Source organism: Tupaia chinensis, unplaced genomic scaffold (assembly GCF_000334495.1).
Source record: "Tupaia chinensis unplaced genomic scaffold, TupChi_1.0 Scaffold000039_1, whole genome shotgun sequence".
Classification (NCBI taxonomy): Eukaryota; Metazoa; Chordata; class Mammalia; order Scandentia; family Tupaiidae; genus Tupaia; species Tupaia belangeri.
This window is the reverse complement of record NW_006159494.1, coordinates 1,249,285-1,268,429: the sequence shown is the minus strand read 5'-3', so window position 1 is coordinate 1,268,429 and position 19,145 is coordinate 1,249,285. Positions and strand designations below refer to the sequence as shown.

Below are 19,145 nucleotides of genomic sequence, written 5' to 3'. Positions count from 1 at the left end.
CGGTCTGGTTTTTTTTTTCTTAATAATTGTTTATTTGATTTTATATATTTTAATTTGACCAGAGAGGGTGAGAGAGAGAGAGAAGGAGTGAGAGAGAGAACATGAGAAAGCATACCACCAGGTCCAGGACTCAAATCTCAGTTAGCCATGTGGGAGTCCAGTGCCCTTAACCACCACGCCACCTGCCATCCCCTGGTCAGGTATTTTGAAAAATGTCCCTCAGTTTGGATTTGTTTCATGTTTTCTTGTGACTAGATAGAATTATTATGGTTATTACTAGTGATGCTAACCTTGATCACTTGGGTAAAGTAGTATTTGTCAGGTTTCTCCCCTGTAACTAAACATTTTAATGACATTAATTATTCTAGTACTTTTAAGTCTTATTTTTTATATTGATATCAAAACCGTCCAGACTCATATCTTATTGTATGTCCTACTGTAGATTTTTTTTTTTTTTAGCATTTTCTTTGTAGGGCTCTGTATATTTCTTGACAAGTTTATTCTTGGGTAGTTTTTGCATTTATTTATGTATGTATGTATATATGTACATACGTATGTATGAATGAATGAGAGACTTTTGCCATAGGGCATGTGTGCTTGCCAGAGAGACAGAAAATGAGAAATCACCTTGTGAGGGGGGTTGGCCTCCATGCTGCAATCTGTTCTCCTCCATCCTCTCAGAATTTTAGGCATGCAGCAAATACATCCCACATGAGTTGTAAGCAACTGGATCCAGGACTTAAACTGTGGTTGACTATGTGGGAGTTCAGTGACATAACCATTACCCCATCTTCTGGTCCCAGGTATTTTATTTTTATTAGTGTTAGAAAGGGAGTCTTGAATGCTATTTACTAACTAGTTTCTTTTTTGGGGGGGAGGGGAGGTTTTTTGTTTTTTTTTTGTGTGTGTGTGTGGTTTTTTTTTTTTTTTTTTTTGCTGTAGGGCGCATGTGCTCACCAGGCAGAGAGAGAGAAAGCGAGAATTCAACGCCCCAGGGGGATGGCCACGCCGCAATCCCTTCTCCGTTCTCCTCTCGGGATCTTGGGCGTGCACGCACGTGCGCCCGGTGTGAGTTTTTTAAGCCACTGGGTCCAGGACGTGAACTGCGGTCGACTACATGGGAGTCCAGCGACATAGCCATTTTGCTAACTACATAACTAATTTCTTAATTCATATCTGATTGATGGTACAGTTCCTTTTTCATTGTACCATTAGTCTATTAGTTTGAATTTATTTCAAAATGTACTGTTTATTAATAATTGCATAACTCTAAATTAATTTTACTTTCATTGTGTCCTCTTCTTGCCCACCACTTGAGATTGGAGCTTTTTTTAAAATAATTATTTAATTTTATATATTATTATTTTTTTTAATTTGACCACACACACACACACACACACACACACACACACACACAGGAGAGAGAAAAAGAGAAAATGAGAAAGTAAGCCACCAGATTTGGGACTTGAACCGTGGTTGACCATGTAGGAGTTCAGCACCTCAACCACCACACCATCTGCTAGCTACAGAGCTGATGCTTTTTATATATGTAATCCTGGACAAATCTTTTTCTTAAGAAAAATTTTTGCTATAGGGCTAATGTGCTTGCTGGAGAGACAGAGACATAAACTGAGAAATCACCCCCTTGGGGGGATGGCCACACTTCAGTTCCTTCTCCATTCGTTCAGGATCTTAGGCATGCATGCTCAAACACCTGGTGTGAGTTTTAAGCTGCCATATCCAGGACTCAAACCATGGTTGACTGCATGGGAGTCCAGTGACATAGCCATTAGGCCACCTGGTGGTCCCTGGACAAATCTTTTAACAAACTATAACTAAATTTCTGGATACTTTGGTTTCTTGTTAACTTTGAGGGATTATCATATTTTTTTAGTTCAATCTCCTGTCTATCCAGACTCTGATTTTCTTTTTTCCTGCTACCGAAAATACCCTAAAACTTGATTAGCATACTATGCTACCTCTAAGCGATGACATATTTATTTGTAGAGAAAGAAAACTAAATATTGCATTGGCCCGAATTCCCACAGTGAACATTCTCTGTGTTTTTAAGATTTTTGGAAACAAGATTTCTATATGCTGCCTGTTCTGTCACACTGCACAGTGGTACCCAAACTCCCCAGGCCTACCACATTGTCCACCTGGAAGAGGCCAAAGCAGGCAGCTTCACTGGAACCGTGAAGAGTCTTGATGAACTGCATTCCATATTTCTGAGGGATTGGGAAAGTAAAGCACCAGAGGATAAGCTAATAGAAGTGGTGGTACATTCCTTCCCTGATGACATTGTATAAAACTTTGAGCTAGCCAGAACCAGCCTCCCTACTGGGATTCTGAGAACTGGGCCACATTACCTGCCTAAAACAGTACACAATTAAGAGCAATAAGAGTTTGAACAATTTAAAGTGCTGCTATTGTAGACTCTGTAAGATTGATTAGACCTCAAATGCACTATATAGATATTATTTACGTCAGGAACTAGAGGTCATCCCTCTAGGCCTAAAGTGAATGGGGGGAGACCTCACAGAGAATGTAGAACTTTAACTGGGGCTTTAAAGCAATTTAAAAAAATAATAAAGCAGAATGAATGGTGAGAGGAGCTTCTCAGATGGAGACAACAGTATGAAAACAGTTCAGGAAAGTGAAAAGATGGTTGAAACTGAGTCTTGGAATCTAATTTCTCGATCCATGGATCCCTGAGTATCTCTTTACCCAGAAGGTAGCACATTTTTTTTCATAGAGGACCAGAAAGTAAATATTTTAGGCCTCATGAGTTAAATAGTCCAGTTACTCAGCTGTTGCTGTAGTTCAAAAACAACCGTACAAGAATGAATGGGTGGGGCTGGGTTCCAATAAAGCTTTATTTATGGATATGCAATTAAAATTTCATATAGCTTTTTTTCCAATAAAACTTTATTTATGGATGCTGCAGTTTAAATTTCATATAGTGTTTTTACATGCCATGAAGTGCTCTTCTTTTGGTTGTTTTTCAACTGTTTAAAAATGTAAAAACCATTCTTAGCACATGGATGGGTTCCACAGAAATAGTGAGCTTGACAAAGCCTGCAGGCTGTAATGTGCTGACCCCCGATTTAGTCCAGTAACATACACTAGAAGCAGGTTATGCGAATAAAGTATAAACATACAGAGTTTTGTTTAAGCCAGGGACATGTGTACTACAGCTTTAAGTAACTGGAAAATATTGACTCATTTAAGCCTATAAATAAATCAAACTAGTCAAAGCCATAGCATTTTTAAATACCCTTAGAAAGGAAGACAGTTCGTGATTATTACAAATGAATAGCATTTTTACTGCTGGTCCCAGTTTAAGGATCTTTTCAGTCAGGATCTGCTTAAGAATAACATGTTCTAACACAACTGTAGATTTATTGGAAAAGCAGTCTTTTATTTCTTTTTTAAAGTTTAGTTTTTGAGAGACAGATGGATAGACAGACAGGGACCTCTGACTCCCACCACCACTACCACCACCAGCAGCCTTGCCAGCCAGGATTGTGGTGCCACCCCCCAGCCCGGGTCAGTTGGAGATCCAAACTTGGCCTTCCCATGTGGCTCCAGTATTGGTCAGCCGTGCACCACCGTGGTTGGGCTGGGAAGCAGTTTTTAGATAGCCTTTGTAGTTGGGTCAATTACTCATTCTTAAATGCTGTATTTCCTTTGCAGGGATGGTCTATATGGCTGGACTTGTTTTTGCTGTTGGTGGCTTTAATGGCTCATTAAGAGTCCGCACCGTAGATTCCTACGACCCTGTGAAGGACCAGTGGACCAGCGTTGCTAACATGCGAGACCGGAGAAGCACTTTGGGAGCTGCTGTGTTGAATGGACTGTTGTATGCTGTGGGAGGCTTTGATGGGAGCACAGGTAATTTCCTTTTCAACTTCTCTCCGTTGCTGTTCGAATTAACATAGTAACTATGTTTATGGAACAAATTGTGACAAAATTAGGACACACCTGTGGGCTTCAACAGGTATTATATTTAAAATTAAATTTTAAAATTGCATTAAGAATTTCTTTAAATGACACAGAGTGGTGAATATATGTGTGTGTGTGTGTGTGTGTGTGTGTGTGTGTATAACTTCCTTAAACATTAGTGTAAGTCATCTTAACAAGTTAGAAAAGCTTATAAATGTCAGTAGCTGGGATAGGAGCCTTCTGGAAAAGAAACTATTCTTGTTTGTCATGTATTTGATATGTTCACATTCCACCATTTTCTTTTCATCTTAGCTCAATATAACATACTTGATGTATATTTCCTTAATAATATGTATATAAAAGAACAACTAAATTGTTTTTAGAGGAGGAAATGAAGAGTGTTGTGCATTATTACAGGCTTATCATCCGTGGAAGCATATAACATAAAGTCTAATGAGTGGTTTCACGTGGCTCCAATGAACACGAGAAGGAGCAGTGTTGGTGTAGGCGTAGTTGGAGGTAGGTGCTGACAGTTCTTTCAGGTGAATGTTTCCCGAAATACAGGGCTTCTTGCTTCTTGAGTGGGGTTCTGGTGATAATCTAAACACTGGTTTTATAAATGGGCAAATTATCATTTAAAAAGGAAGAGAAAAAATTACAATAAAATTTTAATGGTTCTTTCTCAAAAAAATTAGCTTATCTGTATAAATCAACCTGTATAAGGCTCCTTCTCTCCCCTTTACCCCCTTTCCTCCCTCTTCCTCTCACTGTCTCTGATTTAGTGTGTGCATATGCATGTCATATAAGACTGTCAACTGAACTTAATGCGGTTGTTTGGGGAGCAACGCTTATGACATAAATGTTAAATTATGCATCTGGGAAGGGCTGTTTAACATTTAAGGGACGGATGCCATAGTTAATTCTATTCTACTTGTCCCCCCAAGAGAATTTAAGGAAATCTATAAGTACTATTCTTTGGTATGATTTTAATTTTTTTTTTTAATGCTGGCTCCAGCAAATTTGTGAGTTCCCACCCCTTCCTCACTGTGGGTATAATTCTCTGCACTAACTTTATAGAAAAAAACAACTTTACTGAGATGTATTTTATTTTTTAAATAGTTATTTTATTTAAGTTTATTCATCATCATCATTATTTTAAAAATTTGATCAGAGAGAGAGAGAGAGAGAGAGAGAGAGAGAGGAAAGTGAGAAAGCAAACCACTAGGTCCAGGGCTTAAACCATGGTCAGCCATGTGAGAGTCCAGCACCCCAACAACCATGCCACCTGCTAGTCCCAAAATATATTTTATATATCACATAAATAAACTATTTAACCTGTACAGTTCCCTATACATCTATCATCACAATTCATTTTAGAACATTTTTACTACTCTCTGGGGCCAGCAGTTGGCATAATGGCTATGTCCCTGGACTCCCATGTAGTCAACCACGGTTCCAGTCTCAGACCTGCTGGCTTAAACTCATGCTGGGTGCGTGTGCATGTGTGCCCAAGATCCCAAGAGGAAAATGGAGAAGGGATTGCGGTGTGGCCATCCCCCCAGGGGATGATTTCTTGCTTTCTGTCTCTCTGGCAAGCACATGTGCCCTATAGCAAAAACTTTTCCAAAAAAAAAAAAAAAGAACATTTTTACTACCCTCAGAAAGCAACCCAACCACCCTTAGCTATTACTTCCTTTCTTCCAGCTTGCAGGATCCACCAGTCTACTTTCTGTCACGATAAAGATTGATCTCTTCTGGACAGTTCATATTAATGCAATACATAGTATGTGATCCTTTGGACTGGCTTTGATTACTTAACCAATATTTCCAAGTTTATTCTTACCGTAGTATTTATTAGTACTGAGTGTCTTTTTGCATATAATGCCTCAGAGCATTCTGGTATTAACTCTTGATTTAACTTGTTTTTCAATTTACTAAGGTAACTTTGATATTTAATTCTATTTTTTACAATGTTGTTCACAAAGATAAATGACTATATTTTCTGTACTATCAGCCAAATTCTTAAAGAGAATGCAAAATTAATATATATATCTTGTAGATCTTCATAATACTATTTAATCCCTTATTAACATTAGGCAAGGCCTTTGTATAGTTTGTGAAAATTAGTAACACCATTAGGGGAAACTCTTGATACCATAGAGGAAAATATATGAATTTTTTTTGACTGGAAAGTATAACTCTTTTATGAATTTGACTTTGCTTGTGATTTTCCGTGTTTAGGTTTGCTCTATGCTGTAGGAGGTTACGATGGAGCTTCTCGTCAATGTCTTAGCACAGTGGAGTGCTATAATTCCACAGCAAACGAGTGGAGCTATATAGCAGAAATGAGCACCAGGCGCAGTGGAGCAGGTAACTGTGAACTTCATGTAGCAGTCGAAGCACAAAAATGATCAAAATAATTAAACAAGTGAAATGGTTCATTGACCTTATCTGAAGAATAGTTTTTTGTGTCTGGGAACTAAGTCTTTTCGTATCTCGTTTCTTACAAATTTTGTACTTTAATCCTTTATTATTTTTATTATGGAAATTTTTTTCAAAAGGATTATATTACATGACTTTCCCCTCTCTATTTTTCACCTCCATGTTATTTTTATCGTTTGACATGCCTTTTCAAAAAAATAATAGCTTTTATTGAGATCCTTGTCAATTCTGTTAATTTCTCAATTTATATACTTTAATATCAATTTACTTTATGAATTAGCATTTCAGAAGCTTTAGAGAAATGTCGTTGGAGTAAGTCTTAATATGTTGTAAGTCCCTTGTCCCTTTTGCTTTCCTATGGTTTGGTTGGTTGTGTTTTATAGGTGTTGGTGTGTTGAACAACTTACTGTATGCAGTTGGAGGCCACGATGGCCCACTAGTACGGAAAAGTGTTGAAGTATATGATCCCACCTCTAACACATGGAGACAGGTTGCAGACATGAACATGTGCAGAAGAAATGCAGGTATCTATCTAGTTTATGATTATAAAATTGGTATTGAATTTTATTCCAGGCTTTACTGGTATCATTGTGTCTTTCCATTGTTCCACTGATCTGGGTTCCCTGATGGACTTTGAACTCTTCTGTAAAGTAAATGCCTAGCATAGTATCTGTAATAAACTGGATCGTTGGGATACTTCAGTTAATTTTTACTTCCTGGTAGTGATTGCAGAGAATGATAAATTAGGGATAGAGCTATCTTTATATGTATTTCATTTACTCTTATTACCACATGCATTTTTGAGTGCCTACCATGTATCACATACTGAAAATCCCAGTTCTTAGGGAATTTAGTCTAACTGAGAAGGTTTTTTTTTGGAGAAGTTTTTGTTATAGGGCGCGTGCACTCACCAGACAGACACAGAGAGACAGAAAGTGAGAAATTACCCCCCAGGGGGGATGGCCACACCGCAATCTCTTCTCCTCCATTCTCCTCTCAGGATCTTGGGCACACATGCACATGCACCTGGCGTGAGTTTAAGCCACCGGGTCCAGTACTTGAACCATGGTTGACTACATGGGAGTCCAGCGACATAGCCATTACGCTAACTGCTGGTCCCGAGAAAGTATTTTTTAAAGAATTATTTTATTTAACTTTTAATTAATTAATTAATTAATTTATTTATTTTAAAATTTGACCAAAGAGGGACAGAGTAAGAGAGAGAAAAAGTGAGAAAGCAAGTCGCCAGGTTCGGACTCGAACTGCAGTCAAAGTATTTTTTAAAGAATTATTTTATTTAACTTTTAATTAATTAATTAATTTATTTATTTATTTTAAAATTTGACCAAAGAGGGACAGAGAGAGAGAGAAGTGAGAAAGTAAGCCTCCAGGTCCAGAACTTGAACTGCGGTCAGCCATGTGGGAGTCCAGCGCTTTTAACCATCATGCCACCTGCCAGTCCTGAGAAAGTATTAATACCAGGTTAAAAAACTAGTCAATTATTTGACTCTAGAAGGGAACCCTAAAGAAATAATTCTCACTTAATGCTGTTCAGGATTTCTAGAAAATGAAAAAACTTAAAGCAACAGTAAAAAATAATTTTAAGAAAGCATAGTTCTTCAAGATTAGGGAACTAACCACTTGAAAAGAAAATCCACAGAAGAGAAATAATAATGGAAAATAGAGTCAGGATTGCTACCTTTTGGGAAAGGCTGATCTTCAAAATGCCATTATCTTCATGCCATTTTCCATAGGCTAAAATAAATTTCTGACGGTTCTCAAACTCAGGGTAATCATTGGATGATGTTGCAAGATACATCCCTCCCTCCTACCCACCAGAAATTTTCTTCTAAACTTTTCTTTACAGTGTGATTGCTCATGGAGACATGGGACTGCAAGGACTGGGGGGAAAAAAAAACAGAGTTTATAACAAAATTCTGTTTGATCTTTGCACATTATCCAATCAGTCATATTTCATGAGGTACTAAAAACCTCTTGGCTAAAGTCTAAAACCGTGGTCAGACTCACAGATCCTCAGTAGAGTTAAGTACTTGACTCCAATACTTATTACTGGGTGAGAAAAGCTGTGGTAATATGTACATGTATCTCTTTGGGTTAGAAAATATATTTGCAACTTGAGCTTTTATGATGATTTTCCTAAAGATTTGAGTAATCTTTATTCTCTACATGTATTTATTGTTTTCAAATCAAAAGTAGCTCTCTCATTTTTTTTTTTCCAGCCAGAAGAATAAGGAGATAATTTGTATATAGAAAGTTATCATTGGGGCCAGCAGGTGGTGTGGTGGTTAAGTGCGCTGGATTCCCACATGGCCAACAATGGTTCAAGTCCTGGACCTGGTGACTTGCTTTCTCACTTTCCCTTTCTCTCTCTCTCTCTCTCTTTCTCTCTCATCAAATAAAGGAAAAAAACAAAAAACAAAAAACAATAACAAATGGAAATAAATAAATAATTCTTTTTTTAAAAAAAGAAAGTTATCATTAACCTGCTCTTTGAAAAATTGTATGGGAAAGGGTGAGATTTAGGAAAAGGGTTCGTTAAACAACTGTTTTATACTTTGATGTGGACTTCAGTTAGATGAGCTTTCATTATTTGGTAATTATCAGAAAGAGGGGAAGTTTAGTCTCTAGTTTACTTTTCCTTGTCAGTCAATTAAGTGTATTTATTTTCAGTGCAGAAAATGGAAGTTGAATATTTACTTGTATAATTTACAAGATTCAGTATAATCCTTCTGAACCCATGTTTTTAAATTATTTAAGTTCAGTGGCTAGCAGGCTGTGTGGTGGTTAAAGTGCTGGACTCCCACATTGTCAACCGTGGTTTGAGTCTTGAACCTGGTGGCTTGCTTTCTCACTTTCCCTTTCTCTCTCTCTCTTTCTGTCTCTCTCTCTGGTGAATTAAAATAATAATAATAAATACAAATAGATAAATCTTTAAAAAATTACATAGCTCATAAAGGTATTTAAAATGTCACCCTTATTCCATATTTCTATTGCTCCGAAACAAATTTTTGTAAATTCCATCTAGCTTTTCCTTTTCAATATCCTAGGATAAGGACTTCATCCAGGTACCTAAATTTTTTTTTAAAAAGAGCTAAGCTGGCAAGGAGAGGAGGGCTTGTGTTCAATTTTAAATGGGGAAATATGACAGCATTCATATAAATTTCAAATAGCAAACAATTTACAAGTTAGATATTGCATGTTCTCCTAAGTGTGGTAAACTATGACATCACGAGTGGAAGAAAAATGAAATAAATTTGAATTAGATTATAAACGGCCTTACAATATTAGCACACTGGCATGTTCTCAGTGTGTGTGTGGGATGAAGCAAATTGAGTAGATTGGAACCATCAAACACTGCAGGAAAGTACATCCTTCAGGCAAAGTATTAGGCTGTTACTGCCTAAAGGGAGTCTGGTGATGTGAGTTAGTAGACTAGTAGAGTTGACATCTTTTAAAAGTATACCTAATATATTCAAATAGATTTAGGGACTGATCTGTTCTTCTGCAGTTGGATACTCTTTAATCTGTGAGCCTCTCGTAGGTGTAAATTGGGAAAGCTCTTCAGGAAAGCATAACCTTTACTCATCCCTTCTGTCATAGCAGAGCTACTTCAGGGGCCATTTTGTCTCTTCAGAGTTGTATGCTGTCTGATCAGTAAGCTAGAATAAAGACTAGCATAGATAGCCAACAATTTGGGAGAGCTTGTATGGCAGTGGTATTTTCTCTCTTGCTTTCAAGCATTTGAATTTCTTTAAAAAGATAAGAATTTGTTCCCTAGCAAGAGACTAAAATATTAACACGGTTGAGTTGAGTAAAATAGAGATCTACTTCATTTGCACAGAAGACAGTATTGTTAGTGTACTTTCAAAGGCTTGGTAGGCATGTAGGTAGGCTCATTATTTTGTTGTGTTAAAACTCTGAAGCATCAGGTCAGCAAGTGACTTGGAGGTTAAGGTTGTGGATCCCACCTGCTGATTGCTCGGTTTGAGTCCAGACCAGGTGACTTGAAAATCATACTGGGCATGTGTGCATGCATACCCAAAATCATGAGAGGAAACTGGAAAAGAAGGGATTGCAATGTGGCCATCCCCCAGGGGTGATTTCTCACTTTCTGTCTTTGGCAAGTGCACATACCATATAGCAAAAAGAAAACAAAAAATCTGCAAACATCTATTAGTTATGCAGCAAAACCATCTACACAACTGCAAAGATGACTAGTATGTGGGGAACTCTTCCCTTCTGGACTCTTTGATGCTCACTAGTACTACTTCTTAATAATGTGAACATTTTTAGGATGTTAAATATACTTTAAACAAAATTAAATTGAAGTAAAGAGGCTTTAAAAGATGCGTACCTTTTGATTTAACTATTATTTCTAAAAATTTATAATAAATAATTACAAATGTATTTTTAAAAGTATGCTGGGGTAATCTTTGTTCATAGCAACAACACTGATAAGAACAACTAAATAACCAATAGTAAAATATGGTTAAATAAATAGTGATAGTATTGTACATGGAATACTCTGTGACCATTAAATTACATAGAGCTAGATTTAGTAACTTGGGGGACTGTCTGAGGTATATTATTTGACAAGAGTAAGTGAGTAATAAAGTAATATGTAGTGTCTGAGTATATAAGCATAGAGAATAATATACCAGAGTAGAGATCAAAATTTTAATGACTGGTATTCTATTAATAAGTGGTATAGAATTAGGTCTATTTTTCTTTATTCTTTTCTAGATGTTTTGAGTTTTTGCAAAAAAAATATGAGTTATTCTAATAATACAATAATATTAACCTTCCTTTTTTGGGGGGGAGGTTGCTATAGGGCGTGTGTGCTCACCAGAAAGACACATAGCGAGAAATCACCACCCAGGGGGGATGGCCACACCGCAATTCCTTCTCCTCCTTTCTCCTCTTGGGATCTTGGGCATACACGCACATGCGCCCAGCATGAGTTTAAGCCACCGGGTCCAGGACTTGAACTGCGGTCAGCTACATGGGAGTTCAGTGACATAGCCATTACGCTAACTGCTGGTTCCCTAACCTTCCTTTTTTAAGGTAAATGAAATAGCTAACCATTTAGTATCATAATTAAGATTTTTTTTTAACCTTCTAGAATATATTTTTTTCCTTAAGATTTCCTAAGAAGCTGACTTGGGAGAGTTACCAAATTTCTTTGATCTTTAACTTTTACCTTTTTAAAAATAAAATGAAGAACAACATAGTTTCTAATCTGTGAAATAAGGTTGTTGTTAGGATTAAATGAATTACATAGTGCAGCTACAAATGCAGAAGCTTAGAAGAGATACTAGATGCTCACATATAAAAAGGAGTTCTTTATATATTTACTATCTTTTTTACCTCCTTTCAAGAAAAAAAGACTGGATCATCTCATCAGTCATTTACAGAAATAATCATATTCATCCAATTAAATTGTTTTCTCTTTGTGTAATTTTTTAAGGTGTCTGTGCAGTTAATGGTCTGTTATATGTTGTTGGAGGGGATGATGGTTCCTGTAACTTGGCATCGGTGGAATATTATAATCCAACAACTGATAAGTGGACAGTTGTGTCATCATGTATGAGCACAGGGAGAAGTTATGCAGGTAATAATCTTCTCATCTTGTGCCTTCTATTATAATACAAAAAGCTGACATCGTTAAGATTTTTCGTTAACACACTTTCTCTGTTAAGGTCTTTTCTCAAAGTATATTTTATAACTTATTCTTAAAATAATTAACATGGGAGGCATATATTCTGAAATACAGCACCAGTATTCTTTTGTCATTCTATAGTCACTTGCATTCAGAATCTCAAATCTTTGCAGCATAGACTCAGATAGGCTGTAATCTCTGTGCAATGGAGAGGAGCTACCTGAGTGACAAGGCTGGCCCTCCTCAGGTAGCCACGAAGCATATACTGTAGTCAGGTTGTGAAGGGATTTTTTTTAAAAAAAACCATAGCACTATTTGAATTATAAAACATCATTTTTGATTGAGAAATGGTAATACTCTTTAGTAAATATGGTGAGTTTTAAAACTGTATGCAGTACATTAATTATAAATAGTTATGTTGGTATAAATATTAGAATGTTTTTGTAACAAAATTGATCCAATAGTGGAGAAAAAAAGAAGTTTATACTATTGGGTCGCTGGAAAAGTCATGATGCATTTTTGCATAGAAAAACATAGAAAAATACATTGTGACTTTTTGGTGACCCAATGATTAACCATACAGTTTATGCATCATCCAAAACATCTCATAGAAGAACTGTAAACAGTAGTACCCCAGAGTAATATGGCTAAGTATCAGGCAAATTTAGTTTCAGTTTCATTGAGGTCTAACGGACACAGAATAAGTAGTGTGTATTTAATTATGTGATATATGTGTTTACCTGTGAAACCATCACCACAATCAGAATAATGAGCATAACTATCATGGCCAGAAATTTCTGCCCCTTTGTTGAGTATTAGGTGAATTTTGCTTTTTCCTGAGTAAAATTATTTTCTCCAATTTATAACTCTGAAAAGCAAAAGACTACTTTGGGATTAAACAGTCTGATTAATCCTGCTCCACAACTAAACCGAGATTTCATTGCCATCTAGATTAAAATGATAGGACTACTGAAGTTTGTGAGATTCTGAAACATGATTCCATGATTCCTTCGGTCTCTGCTGTTCTAGTCCCGTGCCCTCCACCCCCTACCCCTCTCCCCTGAAATACACAATGCTAGGTGTGAACTTCTATTTTACTTCTTCATTTCTTTGTTCAGGAGTCACAGTTATTGATAAACCGTTATGAGCCTGAAGGACATTTTCAGCATATTTACACATGAGAAACAGGCTTCAACAAGTATTTCTGAAGTGACTGAGAATCTAGCACTTCTCCACTTGTAGCTGCACTTTAAGTCTCAGCAGAAGATAAGATCGTCTGCCTTTATAGGCCTCGGATGCTGAAGATTATTTTTGGTAGAAGCACCGTGTAGGCTTTTTCTGCAATGAGCAGCAGCTGACTGAATTTTAATAAGAAACCTGGACTGCAGTACTTCTTCTGTAGTCCTTGACGACAGTTGCTTTCATAAAGACTAGTCCTTACCAACCTTGAACAACTATGGATTATTTTGTGAAGGAGGATAAAGTAATGTGTGTTCTCGTAAAATTAAATTTTATCTTTATTTCTTCTCCTGAAAACTGTATACCCAGGAACTGAAAATCTACGTAAGTATACAAACTAGTTGAGGGATAAAACTGTTTGCTTTTATAAAATATCTTTGATTACATGAATATAATAAATTGTGTGCATATCAATGTGTGTCTATATGCTTTCCTTTAAATATGTTTGAAAAGAAGTTTGAAAATTGATTATACTATTTATAATTGGCACAGTACTTTGAATTCTGCCAGTACTACATTGTAAAACAGAGTTGTATTTTTTGATATTTAACAATGCTTAACACTTTAAAAATGCCACTTCTGAGGAATGAACATGGTGTAACACACTTGAATATGTGTGATGCCAAACTTTTTTAAATAAAATATAAATTATGCTTATTTATTATTTTCTTTAGTTTAATCTTGGTCATGTTTTGGTGTGTATTTTTAATTTTTTTTTCTTAAAGTAACATTTTGGCATGAATATATCCCGCAGGTTTTTTGATGAATATAATGAATGTATGGAATTCAACTGAATTTGCATGGTCTTAAGAATTTTTTCTGTGTGTATAAATTTAACTGCTATTAACAGAGGGGAGAACTTTCTGTGAGTAGCCATGTGCGTTGATCAGATACAGTTTTTCTGAGATCTTCAATTAATCTCACTTTAAAAATGACCAAAACATGTCTTTCTTGAATTATCTTTGAATAAAAGTTTGTATATTATTTGTTTCACAGTGTCCTTGATTTTTATCTAAACAGTTTGATGTGAAGGAAACTGCTTGTTTTTCTGTTCTTTTGTAAACTTTTTTCATTTTCTAACTTCGTAGAACTATATTTTTAGTATTAAATCAATAACTGAGGTCACTGAAAGTTTTTCTTCATGAAAATGTAACTGTGTGGTGGCTAAGGTGCTGGACTCACACATGGCCGACCACGGTTTGTGTCCAGGATCTGGTAGCTTGCCTTCTCACTAGCCCCCACCCTCATAAGCACATGTGCCATATAGCAAATTAATAATGACAACAGATACAATTAAAATTTTTAAATAAGAATATGTAACCTCAACTGTCAAGGGAGAGTCCCTGGAAGACTGGTGAAATTGAAACGTGTTACAGTTCTCTGTCCCCTACATGGGGAGGACGTGAAAGATGAAACAGGAAACGCTGAACCAAAAAGGAAGTAAAAAAAAAGAAACACCTCTTTTAAAACTACTGAAAAATAAATTCTGGTTTTGGTATCAGATGAAAGGAGTTGAGGAATGGGAGAAGGGTGGACAACTGAGGTGTACTGGACACAGTAGAAGAAGTACAAGGGAGGGAAGAAGGTGATGGGATATTTTGGCCATTCCTCAGGAGGGGAGTTGAAAAAATTTGGCATAAGCTGTTGTCACAACAGTTGATAATCAAGAGGAAAGATACCTATAATAACATTTCTGTTTATTTAATATAGAATATTCAGATTTAAACATAAAACCACACTTTACTGGACTTTCCATTATAAATGAATGTAAAGAAGTCAGAGTTCAGCAGATGGTGTGGTGGTTAAGGGGCTAGATCCCATATGTCTGACTCTGACTCCATAGTTTGAATCCTGGATCTGGTGGTTTGAAAAACACTCCAGATGCATTTGCATGTGTGCCCATAATCCAGAGAAGAGAATGGAGAAGAAGGCATTGCAACATGGCCATCACCCACGGGGGAGATTTCTCATTTTCTCTCTATGTCTCTCTCTCTGGTGAGTGTACATGCCCTATGGCAAAAATCTAAAATAAAAAAGCAAAACAAAACCCAAAAAATTCAGTCTGTGCTCACTTGATGAAAACATAAATGTCTTTATTAGTGTGGCCTCCAAGCATATCCACTATCAACAAACATGTTGAGGAACGAATAAGCTTGGAGCACCATTAGCTGTTTCTGGCAGTGACACCAAAAAACAGTGACACCAAAAAACATCTTTCCTGATCACTTCCAAACACTACTGTACCATGAAACTCTCTACGAATGTATCAGTTTCAAGATTTATCTTAAAAAAATTTAAAGCTTCTCAGGGCTGGCAGGTGACATGATGGTTAAAGGCTCTGGACTCCCACATGGCCAACCACGGATCAAGTCCCAGACCTGGCAGCTCACTCTCTTTTGGTCAAATTGAAAAATGATAATAAATTCTTTAAAAATTATAAAGCTTCTCTTAAAATATAATCTTAGTCTATTACAGTAAAAAGTCTTATCTACGTAGCATGTTAAATATCTCTGTCTTTACTTTTTCTCTTTGAAACTTTTTTAGATAGACTGTAACATAATTTGCCAAAGGCTATCAGGATCTAGATTTATGATTCCTGAGGCTTTAGACATATCTCCTCCATTTGGAACATTTATTTTTTTAAAAGTATTTATTTAGTTTTATTTATCATTAGTCTCGAATTTGCTACAGGGCACGTGTAGTCATGAGAGAGAGAGAAACGAGAAAATCAGCTGCCAAGCTGGGAACTTGAACCCTGGTTGGTCATGTGGGAATTCAGCGCCTTAACTACACCACCACCTGTTGGCCCTCTTGTTTTTATTTTACAGGCACATGGGAGTGTTCCTAGCTTATTCTATTGTACAAAAAACAAGTCATGGGACCAGCAGTTAGTGTAACGGCTATGTCGCTGGATTCCTATGTAGTCGACTGTCGTTCGAGTCCCGGACCCAGTGGCTTAAACTTGCGCTGGGCGCATGTGCGTACATGCCCAAGATCCCGAGAGGAGAATGGAGGAGAAGGGATTGCAGCGTGGCTATCCCCCCTGGGGGGTGATTTCTTGCTTTCTGTCTCTCTGTCTCTCTCTTTGTCTGGCGAGCGCACGCGCCCTATAGCAAAAACCTCTCAAAAAAAAAGTCAGAAGTTATGGCAGAGAGGTAGATGTCTTAGGAATCCTGCCGAAGAAGCAACCAGGTTTGAGCGGAGTTCAAAGCTGGCTCCATGCATTATGTAGCAGCTCTTCTGCCTGCTTTTGCTAGGACCTATGTCTTCTTGACCAAAAATAGTGATGGCTAGGGTTATGGCACATAGTTGTATGCTGTTAGAAGACTACCAGCTCTTTCCTTGTTCCTATGGACTCCAGCATACAATTCTTATTACCTCCTTATTGTCCCTCATAGCATGAGAATAAGGTATTTGTAATCTCAGCTCCTCATGAGTTATGAGACTTAGGTGAACAGCGGTAGCATAATACTACATAGTAGTGTGCTAAGGCTGTCTTGTTTCAATTTGGCCTTAAGCAAATTGCTCTTTATTGATTTATATGGCTACCAGTGCCTCATTTTAGAGAGGACATGACATGGGAGAAAAGGAACCATATTTTCGATGAAGATTCTGGTGTCTAATCTTGACTTCACCATTCTTTAAGGAAGAAAAGTAGTGGATTGGAGAACCCATGGTGCAAAACTCAGGTCTTAGGTTTTGCATCTTCACTATCAGTTGCTAACTTTGACTTTCAACAGATAACTTGAAGTCTGTCCCTTATTTTGTCTTCTTTAAAATGAGACAGTATTGTTTAGGTCACTTGCAAGATTACTGAAGGGTTTGAAAGAAATGACACAACAATGCTTTTGAAATACAAAGAACCTTAATAAATTGCAGCTGTTGTTGCTGTTCTCTGAGCCTCTGCTTGCTTCATTGTAAGGAGATATGGGAGTTGAACCCTCATATCTCTGTTTCCCTCCAGCTCCAAATCTCCAACGTTTAAAATAATAATTTGATCGCTTGACAGTGATACACCTCTGATTTAGAAAATCTATCCAGTGTGGTACAGTTCTAAATTAGGACTAATAACATTTAATGAGCACTTCGCCTATGCAAGAAACTGAGCTTAATATACATTATCTCAGTCATCACAGCACTCTTGAGATGTGGGTATTTTTATAATGCAGAGGTACCAAATAAAACTCAGAGAAGGTAGATAATTGACCCACGAGCACACTGGTGGTAACAAGCCTATTTAATCTGAGCCTATAGCGCATGCTCTTGGATGCTTACTTGAGCAAGCAAGAGCCAGCAGTTTGGGTCGAGGTAAAGTTGGGCTGCAATACTATCACACAGCCTCAGCCTCTAGGAGAGGGAGCTCTAGAGCTGGGTGCCAAACAAAGTAGTCCCTAAATGGGACGGGTCTACTGCATCAATCAGTCGCTGGGCTCAAGCTGCCGCTGGAAAAGGGGGTGTGCCTAGGGAAGAGTGGCCCCTGCTAGTACTCAGCGGCTGGAGGAATGTCTGTTTAAGTCTTGAAGTCGGGGATCGGGGCACAGTCCCACCGTCCTATGCAGCGTCCTAAAGACAGGCCTCGGTCTCCTGTCAAACTAAGAGGTCTTATTTCTTTCCATTTCATGCTGACCTCTCTGCCAGGATACTCGACAATTTGTGTGCCAGATGCGTGGGATTGTAACAGAGTAAGAGGTTGCACTGGACTTCTTGAGAGAGATGCCTCTCAAGTGGCACTAGCCTCAAGGAGATATTACCTGAACTGATAGGGACGGGAGGGAACAGCTGATTTTTCCAGAAGAGCCCATCTGAGCAAAGGCACGGAGGAGAAAAAGACAGTGCTGTTTCCAGAAACTGTATAGAAAGGGTCTTCACGTAATGCAAACAAGTACCAAAATACAGCGTCGTACACCAGAAATACAAGTATTATTACTTATATCTTAGTAAAGCTGAGAAAAACAAAAACAAGGGAGGGGAGGGCTTCATTAGCCCTAAGAGAATGTGAGGTCTGACATCACATCATCTGTACAATATTTTAGCGTAGGAAGATGACATGAAACGAGCCCAGAGCTGTAGACAAGGACAAGAGTCAAGCCTCCACCCCGTCTCCTGGCTCATGCCCTGCACGGAGACCGCACTGCACGGACCATACCTGGGAATTCTCAGCCGACAGTTTGAGGTTAAGGCTTTAGCGCCCGGGGAGCAGCCATCAAGTGACGTCCATCATTTGCTATCCTTTTATTAACCACTATTTTCTCATCTGCTAGATGCGGGTACTTGGCGCGCGCTCTCTGCTTGTTGCAAGAGTTAGACTGCATTACAAGTTTTCAGTATATAGGGATTTCTTAAAGGATACCTGGGCTGGAGGAAAGAAGGCAGAAGAAAGTTCTAAACCTAAAATATATACGACAGAAAGGCGAACTGGCTGGACACACAAAACATAACGTAAAATTCACTTACACCATGTTCAGTTAACAACTGAAACCAAATCCTGAGACGGAGGCTTCTTTCTTGTCCACACTCGCGCTGTTGCAAAACCACTGGGCAGGGCGGAGGGGGCGGGCGGTCGTCAAGGCAACTCCTGGCGGCGGCGCAAGCGTCGATCTGTCCCCGCCCCCTCACGCCGTCACGCGCTCTCCCGCTTCCCTCCAGGCGCGCGGCGGCGCCAACCACTGGCTGGACGCCGGGGTCTCACTATACTCACTCCATCCGCGGAGCCAATCGCTAGGACCGTCAGGAATTTGTTCGTGTGAGTCACACGGTGCCGACAACGACGCAGACCAATCACCGTGCCGAGGAGGCGGAGCGGGAGCCCTCGCAGGCCAATCATAACAGGAGGAACCGT

The 19,145-nt window shown here is 38.1% G+C and overlaps 1 protein-coding gene across 1 annotated transcript in view; it reads left to right on the top strand.

The window, feature by feature from the left end:
- The window catches only part of KLHL2 (kelch like family member 2), a gene marked incomplete in the record, with an annotated part of 110,656 nt that extends 96,846 nt beyond the window's left edge, over nt 1-13,810 (top strand). Inside the window, 6 exon segments of the mRNA XM_027772824.1 lie at nt 3,697-3,894; nt 4,363-4,464; nt 6,187-6,315; nt 6,771-6,911; nt 11,876-12,019; nt 13,186-13,810. Of these exon segments, the coding sequence (XP_027628625.1) occupies nt 3,697-3,894; nt 4,363-4,464; nt 6,187-6,315; nt 6,771-6,911; nt 11,876-12,019; nt 13,186-13,214 (743 nt within the window).
- Nucleotides 13,811-19,145: the final 5,335 nt, after the last annotated feature.